Raw genomic sequence first — 13,615 nt, 5'->3', positions numbered from 1 at the left:
GTGGTCATGTTGTCGAGGTGGTGATGTACGTGATTTGTGTGCATCTGAGAGAGACAATATGAAGTTAAATTTTTGGGCAACATATACGCGTGTACAACCTAAAGTGAGAGTTCAGAGTGCACTCAAGTGTCCACATATAGTTGTTAAATGCACCAGAGCGTCGAATGCAACAAAACACATTGCTGCAGAGTTTTTCACAGGACCGCAAAAAAAAAAGTAACAGCCAGGAAACGTAGATGAATGTTTAGCGTGAAAAAAAATTGTGCACCGTTGCCTGCAGTTTTTTTTTTATTATTATGACGTGTGCGCCATGTCCTTCTCTGGATTGTTCTGCATGAGCAAAGAAGACCAAACAACACAAGTGATGAGTGTGCTATTTTTTTCCATGATGCTATGCAAACTGTAGCTCAAATGTCCATTCCGCTTCTGAGCAGCTGTCTGTGGAAGGGTTTTAGCAGCTAAGAGAGAGCATGCCCAGAGCGTGCGAAGCTGCGGTACGCGTGCTCCTCTTCGCTGTTATCGCGGTGGCCGCGTTAATCCCATACAATCATCGCCTATTGGAATCTCGAAATTGTGTATCTTAAGGTGCAGGTGACAAGAATAAAGCGGATGGCAGAAACAAAACCATCGGAGCCAACGCGCGCAACCGCATCTCGTACAGTGCTGCTTGTGCCGTCTGTCGCGGCATAGTTTCGTTTTCGCGCTTTAGGGTCGTTCGCGCTGGCATCACAGCGGCGATGTAACTGTGCCAACAGCCCCACCAAAAATCACCTATTCTGTAAGCGTACTCGCTTTGGCGTGGGGGCTTCCCGCCATAAGTCGTCTTACACAGCGGCGGACAAGCGCCGATAGAGTGTATATTTTGCTTTTTCTACCCGTCGCCGACATTGCATACGCATTGAACGAATGCCGGAACGGTGTAAACTAACACCGCGAGGCGACTTCCGCGGCATACGATGCGGAAATTATGCAACAATTGCGTTATGTAACAGATACAGGCGATCGAGTTTCAATTAAGTATACATGGGCTTCGATCTGCGCGGCAGCTGGGCTGGCTCATGAAAACGTACCACTGGTAAAACGCAGCAACCGCGAACGTAACAGCGGGGCTCTACTCAACGTTTGTTTTGAAAGAAAAAAAAATCAATCCTTCCACTTTTCATTGTGCGGACTATAGAAGCGCCAGCTGCGGAACAACATATAACGCGTACTTCCATCTCGTATCGATATCATCGTTTCGCTGTTCCGCACGCAAGCACCACGATCAGTCCTTTTAGTGGCAAAACCTATTGATCACGACCCTTCCTCAAACACACACACTCACGGTGAACTCTCGTTGTTCGTGCTCGCTTTTTTAGCTCAAACTTTTGGTCAAATTCTATTCGAACTGAGGGTGCCAAGAGTGGACGGCACGGTGGTTTTGTAGCCGCGTGCTCTTTTTGAGCAGTCTTATATTTATCTTTGTTGTAAGTAAACTTTTGAGATTTGCGCCAAGACTTTTGAAGACGAAAGTAAGGACCATCACGTTTAAAGCCAAATTGTGCGCGCGCCATGAGAAGGATATATATCGTTGCAACGCCAAGCGCCAATGGTCGGGCATAACTCGACGCTCAAATCATGCCGATTTGAAATTAAGGGTAAGGGGACCGAAAATAGTTCTTGACACACAGTTCGGAATAAAGAGAGCCCGACGAGAGGGTTTAATGCATTCACTGGTCTTGTCATTCTTATATGCGACCGCTCATCAGCACTGGCAGCATTAGCGGCGCCTCATAGATGCCACTCGATCGGCCTCGCATGTTCTAAAATAAACTGGCCCCACGTCGTGACAGGAGCGCAGGGTAAAAAAAAAAAAAAGAACTCCAGTGAAGCAGCCGCAGAGACCACAACCCACACCAAGCAACGCGCGCATAGTGCATGTAATGACCCTTCATAGACTGTCGGTCCGGGGCTCTCGAAAGCACGATGGCCACGTGCAGCACGCTGCATTGCCATGCTTCATCATCGGTCAGGACAGGTAAGCTGTACGGCCGTTGAATAAGCGTGTACTACCGGCAGTTTTGTCGCACTGAAATACGAGATTTTGACGGGACCGAAGTACCTTTCTGTAAATGGCGCAGATTTGAATGAGGCGATTTATGTGTGTGTACAGTACACACCCTACATACCTCTCGGGCAATAATGGCCATTAGCAGATAAGAAAGGTCAGAGCAAGAAAAAAATTTAATCTGACATTAACAAGTGATGTGAATTCAATCAGCCACTGTTCTGTTTGAGGAAAGATAGGTCAGAAACGATAAGAGAAGACTGTAAATCGAATTTACCAAATATCATTTTAATCATTTAGGGCCCTTTTTTAACAGGTAAAGACCAACATTACCCAGTTTGTGCACCCAAAGCATCATGAAAACTGGGTGAAACCCAATTCCTGCTCAAAAAGTGCCTTCAAGAGAAATGTAGCCACGTGTTTTCCATGTCATGAATTACCGTGGAAGAGTTTCCTTTATGCTCTTTCAGAGTGCAGTTTAGGGAGATACCAATTTCACTAACTGCCAGCGAGAGCCAAGCGCTACAGAATCTGCCTAGTTTGTTGTTGGTTGGAACCCCAGTAGTGCTAGGACGGTTGCCTAGCCCTTTTGAAATACCTACAAAGACCATTCAATTAAAAGCACCCAGATTACAATATTCAGCAAGAGCTTTCCTAGCACTGTCAGTGCTGAATGAGGTGGTGGTATAGGCAGAAGCATCCCACACCAAGGGATGGTGCAATCAGAAAAGGCGCTACCTACCTGTAAAAAAAGTTGAAATTGGCCCCTCCTATGCATTGAAAGTACACGTGCAGCACCCACAAACATTCATTACCTGATTAACATTTCCACTGGGCTTCAGTACCTTAGCAGTAGTCTCGGAGCAGCTTGTCAGTGAAATTTATTTTCCTCATTAACTCTGCAGCATTTTCTGCTGCAGGGGCACGAACAGAAAGGCAATATGCGGCTCTGCAGAGGAAACAATGTGGTGGCTGGGTATGGTCTCAACCGACTGTTTTGTAACATGGTTTGTCTATAGGGCCAACCAGTTGTTAGTAATCTATTCATACGCTTCATTAATCACCGACAAGGCATGTTGGTAGGAATGCTTTATTTGGCACAGCAGTTCCGGCCGACATAGGTCTATTGTCACTCTGGTTGCAGGCCAGGGTGCAGACTTGTGAGCACGTTCTTGAGCCAGTAGCCTGGAACGATGAACAGGTGCCTGGGACCAGAGAACGCCACGCCCCGCAAGGTCGGTTGCTGCAGTCCCTCCCCTAGTGTCAGCCATATGCAGGGTTGGATGCCATGAAAAGAGAACAAAAGTGGGCAAGCTGAGAAAAGTAAAATGCAACTAATAAACCACTAAGAGAAACCCACAAATTCACATAAAAACATGGAATGCATGCAAGACAGAAAAAGATTAGAACATCTCCCAACACACTATCGCAGCAGCCTACACACTCCTGTAGTGGCCTTGTGCATGGACTTTTGAAAGATCTTAAAAAAAAAGATAAAGGCAACATTGTGCAAGATGTGCTGGAAGAACGACACACAAAAAAGTGTGCACAGAGCTCAAGAGAGAATGAAAATAGTCAAGACAAACAACAAAAGGGTTTCACTGGGTCAGACCAGTACTAATTAAGAGGATCAAATTATCAGGTATCAAGTCTTGGCAGCTAAGCTTGGCCAGCCAGCAACACTGCTGCATTTCCTTTTGTGGCTCCCGACGCTGGCGGCACACAGGAGGTCAAAGGCTCCATATGCTAAACCCAAGACCTATAATGGGGAAGGGAGGGGACACCAAATTTTTTCGTTGGCGTCTTTGTTTCAAACATTGTGTATTGCCCCACGGCACATATACATGCTGCACGATTGATATATGCACCATAAATAATTTATTATCGTGTTACTTATACTGAGCGGTTTCGCTTTCTGAGTGCCGGGGTGTGTCATAACGTCACTCCCAAGGAAGAGCAGCAACCCTGGTCACGCGGGCTCCAAAAGTAGAGACAAAGGAACTGCTGCGTCGTCTGCTCTCATACACACGCTGTGTATAGCAAGGCTTTTCGAATTGCCGGCTGGTACTACGATATGCTTAGCAAAGACAAGCGGGTGAGGGGCAATGTCGAGTTTTGAAACCAAGCAGCTCACTTGGGACAATCACTGTTGGAATACGCGATTTGGCCGTTGTATTCAGCTTTGGTTTTTAGACTTGTAACACTCAGCCCATTCCAAAAGGATAAAAGGGTGCAACGTTTTCCGGCAGTTTTTTTTGGCGATCTCGCACTGTATGTTGTGCATTCATAAGCAGATAAAATTTGTTTTGTACAATGCATTTTAAAAATAAATATTTGCTTTCCTTGTGATCTAGATGCCAACTGAAAGCAGCATCTGCTTGCATTGGATGAAAATGCTCCCAGTGCAGCGCATTGGTGCTATCCACATTGCACATAAAGTACGAATCCAATCCCACGCAAATATCTTTCCGCGTGCGTTACATGGTCGAGTTTCCTTGCAGTGTGGATGGAATAACAAAAATCTGCGGACAAAAAGACAAAAATGTAGCCGCTAAATGCATTCCTGAGTTAAATATGCTATCTAGGCGAGCTGGAACATTCAACAAAGAAAATTAAAACTGGGCGTCCAGCAAGCTACTCATTTTGAATTCCCGACGGTTGAAGCGAGAAACATAGTGGCGATAATAATGGACAGTATACATGATCAATTCACAGAAAAAATTTATGAAGCTGCAAAAGCTGCATTGAAAAGAGATTTGCTTTCCCTGTTTGAGAAAGCTTCTTTTACGAAGTCCATCTCTTTATTATAGGTGGCTACCCTTTTCTTTATTCTTCCCAGCATTTGATGTTCTCTGCCAAGTGCGTGTCAACATCAAATTTTTCATTTTGAAGCAGACAATAGTAATAAAATTCAGAGCAAATACAACTGAATATTCTAGAGTAGTTCAGATATCAATACAGATAGTTAAAATTACAATACAAACATGTTTCCTCAAAATGCAGCAATGAAACCGAGTATTCCACACCAATATTTTACTCCTCATAATATATCACATCCTAATGCTTATTGAGCATCTCAATGAATGAGGGGAAATCATGTAGAATGGTACAATTTGCCTGAAGCATAACTGTGAGCAGGGAAAGACATGACAGCCTGAATTTGTAAGCTGGCAAGTGGAGATGCTCCTCTTGTCACAGTTCGCACTGAAAAGGCGTATGACCTGATGTGACACATTGCTGAGAAACAAAAGATTACACAAAAAAATAAATGAACAGCAGCTTAAGCTACAACGCGAGTGAGAGCTTTAACAAGACTACGTCTTCCACGCTGCCTCGTGACACCTAGAGACAGCTACAACCGTGGAATGCTGTCCCAGATGCATCATTCTTGACGGGACATGGCCCGCTTAACTCTTGTGTATGGGTTTCACCACACTGGAATCCCTTGCCATAACAGGCCCACAGATGCTGGCACATTTCAATTCGGAATCTGTGCAGCAATTTCGGCAGCTGTTTTCCGTCACACCAGACGAGAAGTGCCTCAGTGATCTAGGCTCTTAGATTTGGAAGTTTCTTAAAATTATGCTCACAAGTTCCTGCTCTCTTTTAATGGTTCATAAGAGTGGTGGTCATATGTGCTTTTACAGAAGAAACAAAGAGCACCACTTTGAGAAAATGCTGGAAAATTATCTAAATGAAACACTCCGCATGCTTTCAGGGGATTCATAAACTGCTCATTGTACTGCCAGAGATTATTTCAGGCTTTCAAAGGTTGGTTTTTCTACCAGTGAAAAGTACTGCCTTTTCCTGCCTTTCCAATGAAGGCACCCGTGCTCACTCTGGCACCCCTTTTGACAACAGCAATGCCACGGGACAAGCACCAAGAGAATTCCTTGTGTTTGGCGCATGATAGCCATAGTTGCTTATGCGCCATAAAACCCCATAAAACTAACCAAGAGATTTCCATAAAAAATATCAGCTTTCTATGACCTCATCACAGCTCAAACCGCAGAGAAACTAGCCTCTATTTGTTTGTTTCTGCAATGGCCTACAAGATTGACGAGGCCCGAGAGCAAGATTTCTCGATTGATTTTGATGCCACGCTAGGGTGGCAAATTTACTGTCGAGTCCAGGAACCTGTACAGAATGAACCAGAATATACAATGCTCACATCATGGATGAAAAGAAAAAGACACCTAAAACAGACAGGCTGCCATGCCTTATACATGTTAGAAGCAAAAATATGCCACGCCAATGTGGAGAGACCGTGTGCTGGGCACTCGCAGTACCGTCGAAACTTGCGGCAGACCACTGCGTTAATTTCAGTCAGTCCTTTTTCTAACTTGGCCACTTTCTTGATCGTATCCCTCACAATTCCCTCATTTCTCCAGGTAAAGAAAATTCCCCTGATGATTCAAGGTTGCTACACACCCTGCAAAGCCATCACAGCCCTTCAGAGAAATACAATAGAACCTTGGTTCTTGTAATCTGCCGTATAACAAACGCAAAAATTATGCATCTTACGCTATTTTTCTTCACAATATAAATCCTGGATAAATTTCTAAAACAATTCCCTGGTGTACATGTCCATAATTTCGTGAAATTCTGACGGCATGATCCATTCAGAGACTAAGAGGAAATGCCAGCCAAGCTAGTCATCATTTTTCGATACTTCGCCCAAATGCACCTGAGCACTGCGGAGAAGGCTATGAAAAAAAAAAAAAAGCAAGGAGACAAAGCATCTTAAGCACTATATAGTTATATCTGGTATCGTAAGCGGATTACGCTGTAGTTCAACTTTCAATATCACACTACAGGCAGTGCAAGGCATAAACAGTGAAAAGGTGATGAGTGTACGCAGCCCGGCGCTTGCTCATTTGTGAACCAGGACATAGTATGAAATGGTTGCAGTTGTAAAATAGCAGCCACAAGTGGACATGCAGGCACCAACCTCAATGATCTTGCAGTCAATGGAAGAGTATGGGTGCCATAGCCCTCCATCATCCCTCCACTTCCACAGCACTGCAGCGGTCTGGTGGGCGTTGGGCTTTACAAGGAGTGAGTCCACCACAAAGATGCCATCTTGGGGCAGCACTGGCATCAGCTCTCTGTGAATGGAACATCACACAAGTTTCACAAAAGCGAAACAGCAACATTTTAAAGCAACATCCTGTTAACGGTACTGCCAATGAATCACACCATTACAACCAGCAGAGGTGGTGGTGGCATGCTTTTTCCAAGTATACACAGCAAGTAAATGGTCTTGCTAATGCTGTCAAATAATGATGCCCCCCAAAGAGCTAAGAAGTTCTACCCTAACTTGCAATTCAGAAGCCAGTCACGTCAGATAGCGAACAAAAGTAGCTCACTAAGAAACTAAATTAAAACCTATATTTTGGCCTACTTTCAGAGAACCTACCTCATACTCAACACGCTCTGAAACCTAATGTGTGCAATTGTTGTACCTTGCCACTGCTGTGTTGTCAATGTTAGATTTGAAGCAGAACAGCAGCAAAGAACAACATATAGTGTCCACGTCTACTGCCAAAACAATTTGCATAATGGTCATGACATTAACAGGCGGGCTCAATCCCGCAGCGGCCGGGATCGAACCCGCGTCTTTCGGGTCAGCACAGCCGAGCACCATAACCACTGAGCCACAGTTCAACCTCGCTGATAGAGTCCTGGTGCGTACGCTCAAAATTGCAAGTAAAAATGTTCCATGGAGTTATACTCGATCTCTTCCAGTCAATACATTCCCAGATTACACAATTTCTTAGCACCTACACTCAGAATGTAAACAAATTCTAGTCACATAATACATTTAGCAACCAACTGCACATGTGCAAACATAGAAGTGTTTTTGAGAGCGATGAGTGCAGTGACTTCTTCTTCTGTCTACAACATACTAGTATAATCAGCCAACTCACCCAGCAGAAAGTTTTACTGAAATACTAAATGCTCTGGATTGGCAACTACAAAAAATTGAAAGCCTTCAATTGCAGCTAAAGCAAAATGCACTCCAATCAGAAATGGCCACAGTTACAAAAGGCAGTGGTAGAAATTCCACAAAGTGGATTTGGAAATCCACATCACTTACGCGATAAGTGATGTGATCTCGTAGAGCTCTTGGGGACTCCTTGGAACAAGCTGAAACAATGGAGGAAAAGAAGCACATGGTTAGAAATACCTTAAGAGCAGCGGTGGCTCCTCCACACTACACAAGTGCAATGGGACAAAGTATCTGAAAACGCCAAGGTTGATGGACTGGATGTGCCATGAAGCTCCCGCCCCATGAAAAACGAAAACATGGAAAGAACTTGCAAGCGCTAGAAAAGGAGCTTCCCAAAATTTGTGCCAGCACACACACACACAAAAGTTTTAATGAAGTGAAAGTGCCAATAAATGCCAGGGATTAGGAAATAGTGCAAAACCTGGACATGGAGACAATCGTGTGCAGACCAGCAATCAAATTTTTTTGAAGCTCCTAATTCAAGCTTCTTGCATAATACACAGCACTCGCAACATCCAAGAAAAATATATAAAAGAAGGAGACAAAAAAAGGACGGGGGGAAGGGGAGGTGGCAAAAACATTTGCAGACACTATCGCGTCAGGATTTTGCATTCATTGAAAAGCAGAGTGCAATCACCTTGAAATCAGTGGGTGGCCAAGCAGCTGCCTAGGGAACCTCTCAGTGTCCTTAAGTTCTTACGCAAACGATGATACCCTATCCAGTTTGCCACTTGTAACAATGCCCATGAGAAAAATGAATATTACACACCATACAGCATGTGCAGAGGAGGGAATGGCCACGAGCATTTTGGAGCAGTCTTTGTCGCAAGCCAAAATTCCATTAGGAGTAGTTTTCCAGTTTTGTAGCTGGTGACCAATACTAAGAGAAGGTAAAGATATGGATGTGCAGTGTGTTAAGCTAACTGTGCCAAGGTTTAAAAAACTACTCGCTGCACAAAAGACTAACAGTGCACCGTTTTTTTTTTAAATGCATATTATTTAAAAAGGAAAGTTCATGAGTGCTCTTAATGCATACACCACACTGACATAATGAGACATGTTGCTGACATGCCTAGCCTACTTGCAGCTGCTTGATGCGTCTGGAAAGACAGCACTCTTAAAGGGGGCTGCCAGCCTGTCCTCGCCACACCCGAGGCCCGTCACTAACCTGTTTGCAGGTGCAGGTGTACGAGCAGCCACGACCCTAGCCATGCAGATGTACCCATTGCTATAGCTACTGCTTACCGCTGTCACATGACTTAGCCTTTCTGACGCAGATTTCAGTTTTCCACCATGCACCACACCTACCATTGCTGCGTTGCCGGCTGATCTGCGCCACTGTGCAGCTGTGGTCCCGCCCCATCTCATTGCATTCTCATATCACCAACGTTTTCATGGATAGCGTGTTTCCCAAATGAAATAAGCAGCATTGTGTCTCACATCAGGGCGAAGCTCTCAGTATCGACAGCCACGCTGCCTGTGAAGGGCTCTTTGCAGATGTTCTGCAGCAGGATGGCGGCGTCATCATCATCAGCCCGACTACGCCCACTGCAGGGCAAAGGCCTCTCCCATGTCTCTCCAATTAACCCTGTCCATCGCCAGCTGCAGCCACCGTATCCCCACAAACTTCTTAATCTCATCCGCCCACGTAACTTTCTGCCGCCCCCTGCTATACTTGCCTTCTTTAAGGACCCTTAAGGACCAGCGGTTATTTTGCCTTCGGATTACACACCCTGCACAAGCTGCGTTCGAGGCTGAACGGTAGCTATGCAGTTAAAAGGTTTCGTGAGCACATTTTTAAAAATGCATCAGGTATCATTTTTTACCAGGTAAGTGGATATATTTAGGCTGCTTTCAGTTTGGGCATATTGCCGCTTTGCACATAGTTTTTCTGGAGTGCTACGAGGTACGCCTTAACGAGGTTTCACTGTACTTATGAGTAGTAAGGTTGCTGAATTTGGTGCGTCTCAATGTGAAATCTGAACCGACGATACATCTCCTGCAGTGAGGCCCATGACCCAACTATAAAAGTGAAGTTCTGATCTACTGCTATGCAATGCATTCAGAACAGGTGCTGCCCTTGATGACCTCACAGATAACTTTGAAAACAATGGCAACAGAGACATCAAAGTTTGCTCTCCACCATTGGCGCCATGTTTGCTGCTGCTCTAATGTCATTTTCCACAGTGGCCCACTCACAACTCACCTCAATTCTGACTGCGGTGCCAAACCAGCAAACAACCTATAAGTGGTACTGTGCGGATGGATCTTATGGCCATGCCACTGCTCTAATTACATCACACCACTTTCTCTCAGTCCCATGGCAACATTCCTAGCAAAGGTGGGGGAAGGAGGAAGTTGGAGCACCACAAAAGCCAAATGTACAACAAGGACACAGTGCAGTGGCCTCGCTCAAAGCTCTTGCCCAGAGCTCAAACAGCATAGGCATTTCTGGCTGAGCTTACAACTTTTGTCACACCCAAGTTGACACACTGCAACAATCACACACGCCAACAATGCAAGATCTGGCGATATGATGTTAAGCCATCTGTGCTTTAACCAACCCGAAATTCTTACCACTCAGTCCAGTAGATGAATTCGGTTCTCTTTGGCAATACATCCAGCCCATTACTGTTCACACCTATGGTAAATTATAATTTCGACCTCTCAGATTCCCTCATCAAGAGGCATGAGGGCAATTGATTCACTGTTTGGTTCTTGGGACCAAGAGGCAATAAGCAATAACTACAATTTCTGGGTAAACACTCCCTGAAGGGGCCACAGAAAATCCTCCACCAAAGCTGCAAATTATACTGTTTGAACAGGAACTGCTTTTTGTTGTTTATTTGTCAGTTTATCTGTACCTCAACGGCCCAAAGGCAGCATTGCATAAGGGGTGGGCCGACATGTAACCTCCTGCCACAGAATTTTTCACAAAAGGCAAACTGAAGAGCTAAACTGCCCATCCCCATCCTTGAGGCTTTTTTTTCTTTCATAATTCCTACTGCACTGGAAGCCCTACGTTGGTGCTTGAACCTGAATGCCACACACCCATAAGTGTGCCGCACACATCTTTTATCAGCATAGCACCATGCAAGATCATGACAAAGCCGCATTTGAGATCAAGAGGTGCAAGTACACAAAACAGTAGGAACGAAACGAAAACACTTAAGGCCCGTTCACACTTGCGAGTCGCAGAGGTCGCGTGACCGTTTTGGTCGAAAAGCGACAGTCGCGGGCCAGTCACTCGCTGCTCGATTTATCAGCCTCGTGACTGCGAGTCGCAAACCGCTGAACCAATCAGCGAGCGAGCCAAGCTTCCGGCAACGACACCGCTCACAGGCGCGCCGGGCGACGACCTGCGCTGCTCCTAGTCGTCGCTAAGCCTAGCCGGTTTCATATTGATGCCGCAGCTGAGGGCGCTTTGGATCCTGGCCAGCGCTAGTAATTAAGATGCTGCTTTCATCACCGCTTTATTGTGGACCTTGTGTCATAATAATATCAAGACATGCTTGATTTCCGCGACGCCTTTAGCAGCGGGCTAGCAGACAACAGTCGAGCCGCGTTGGGCAGCAGCAGCAGCAAAGCGGCTATGGGAAGAAATTTGCATGTGTCGCAGTTATCACTTTTGCCAGCAACTCGGTATTGGCCAGCGATCTTCAAAAATGTTTCACTGTTTACATTCCTCTACCCAAGGGCTTGGTATGTTCGCGAATAAGCAATATTGGCGCATTTTTCTGACATCGGAGGCCGACATACTGCAGGCTGGTAGGCCGGCCCTGCAGAGAAGCGCGCCTCTGTCCTCATAACGTTTGTACGACCGCGGTGCACATCAAAACCGCCACGACATCCTCCCCTTCGCTCAGGTCATCGTAGTACATTGCGAATAGCAGTTTACAGGAACCGAGCGCTAGCGCAGTAGGCGCGGTCAAAACAGAGGAAGCTCTTGAAAGCGCACGAACAACGTCATTCCCTAGAGATTCCGCTTCAAACGAGAAGGCGACCCGATGGTCGCGCTTGCAAGTGTGAACAACGGTGTTGTCGAGCTGCTGCCTGGTCGCAACCGACTGCTGGTCGCGTGCCCTTTGCGACTCGCAAGTGTGAATGGGCACCAATGCTGTGTGAGTCATCCCTGTGCTCCATCTCTTGGTAGCCTCAAAAAGTGAAACTACAACAAGTATCTACTTTTAACTTGTGGGAAAAAGAGAGACACAGAAGGAACAACACAAACAACGCCTTGTCCTTGTCTTCCCATGTGTTCTTCAAATATGGGAACTACTCCCTCATTCAGCTACCTGTCCTACCTACATTCGTCTATGGCTTCTCGCCACTGCTTGTCTCTAGAGGCACAAGCGTTCCCGGTTTCACAGCAGGAAGCCCACTTTCAAAATTATAATCTGCTAGATCCGTGACAGCCTGTCACACACTGCAACAGTGCCTTGCGAGCTTTATGCATCTCACAAGCTTCCAAAATATCAAAGGACATCAAGCACCTTGTCCACAATGTTCACCTCCTTCAGGCATCTCTGCAGCATCACCTGTAAAAAGGCTTTAAGCTTAGAGGATTTAAAAGAAAGCTTGCTTTTCCAGTTGCCTCATGCGCTCCATGCTAGTTAGCTACCTGGGTCCAAGCACCTTCCCCATGTAAAGCCGATGCTCAGTGCAGGTGGAGAGCTCACCCTGTGGCTGCTTAAAGCCTTTGCTGCTTCCGCATTTTATCGTCTCATTTGTTCAGCCTCTGCGCCAGCAAGCGAACGCCGGACTCGAAGCAGGAATCGGGAAGGTCCGTGCACACGAGTAAACTGCACTTCGGCTTTTCAAGTGCTGTGAAATGAAAATAAATTTAAAAGAAGAACATGATTACGCGCTCCGGACACCAAAGCGTTTCGGAAAGCGGCTCGCATGGATTCACAGCAACACAACTGTATAATAAACCATTAAGTCAGTATTCGACACACTTTCCTAGCAGCGGGGTCACAAAAAGTCAGACCACGTACAAAACTCATCGCATAAACGGTTAGCTCAACTGGGCTGTTGTCAAAAGTTTCCCGCCCTTTTTTTTTGGGCGCACGCTAAAGCTGGTAATCATGCGTGTTTTACATGGCCAAGAGTTACGTTGGGACGGCTGACAAAAGGTACAAAAACATACTCAGCGCATATTCTTTTCTGTGAACTGCACTGAGCTTTTGAGCAGAACTCGGGATAAAACAGATGAGTCTCACCTTCAGGGCCTTTGTGTCCACTGCCGGGCAAGCGGGCTCAGTGCTAGTCCTGGGTGATCTGCAAACACAAAATATTTGGGCTCAAGGAAGTTGACAACGGAATGCCGAATGTCAGATAACGGGCAATCACTCAATACTTGCATACCAAAAGACAGAAAGAACAGAGAAATTGCTCACGGGCAACACGAGCGCGCGCAGCACACACCGACCGGCCATACAGCTACTGCAAGCAATGTTGGCTCGGCTCAAAATAAATCAAACAACAAAAAAAATGGCCGAACGTGACGTAGTTTTTTAAACCGGATGCGACGTCACGGGTGGAAATAACGCTTG

General features: G+C 45.8%; 1 protein-coding gene across 1 annotated transcript; it reads right to left on the bottom strand.

Moving 5' to 3' along the window:
• Positions 1 to 2,994: 2,994 nt before the first annotated feature.
• Positions 2,995 to 13,507, bottom strand: LOC149364591 (uncharacterized). The gene is made up of 5 exons (XM_089574541.1): positions 13,460 to 13,507; positions 13,283 to 13,340; positions 8,148 to 8,197; positions 6,999 to 7,155; positions 2,995 to 3,304 (listed from the first exon to the last, which is right to left on the bottom strand). Exons 4-5 carry the CDS (start codon positions 7,146 to 7,148, stop codon positions 3,104 to 3,106), a joined length of 351 nt encoding a protein of 116 aa, XP_089430667.1. The 5' UTR covers positions 7,149 to 7,155; positions 8,148 to 8,197; positions 13,283 to 13,340; positions 13,460 to 13,507; the 3' UTR covers positions 2,995 to 3,103.
• Positions 13,508 to 13,615: the final 108 nt, after the last annotated feature.

The sequence above is a fragment of the Amblyomma mixtum genome, chromosome 2, assembly GCF_055824585.1.
Source record: "Amblyomma mixtum isolate Tamu chromosome 2, ASM5582458v1, whole genome shotgun sequence".
NCBI lineage: Eukaryota > Metazoa > Arthropoda > Arachnida > Ixodida > Ixodidae > Amblyomma > Amblyomma mixtum.
The sequence above is the reverse complement of the archived record's forward strand: the minus strand, read 5'-3'. Positions and strand labels throughout refer to the sequence as shown.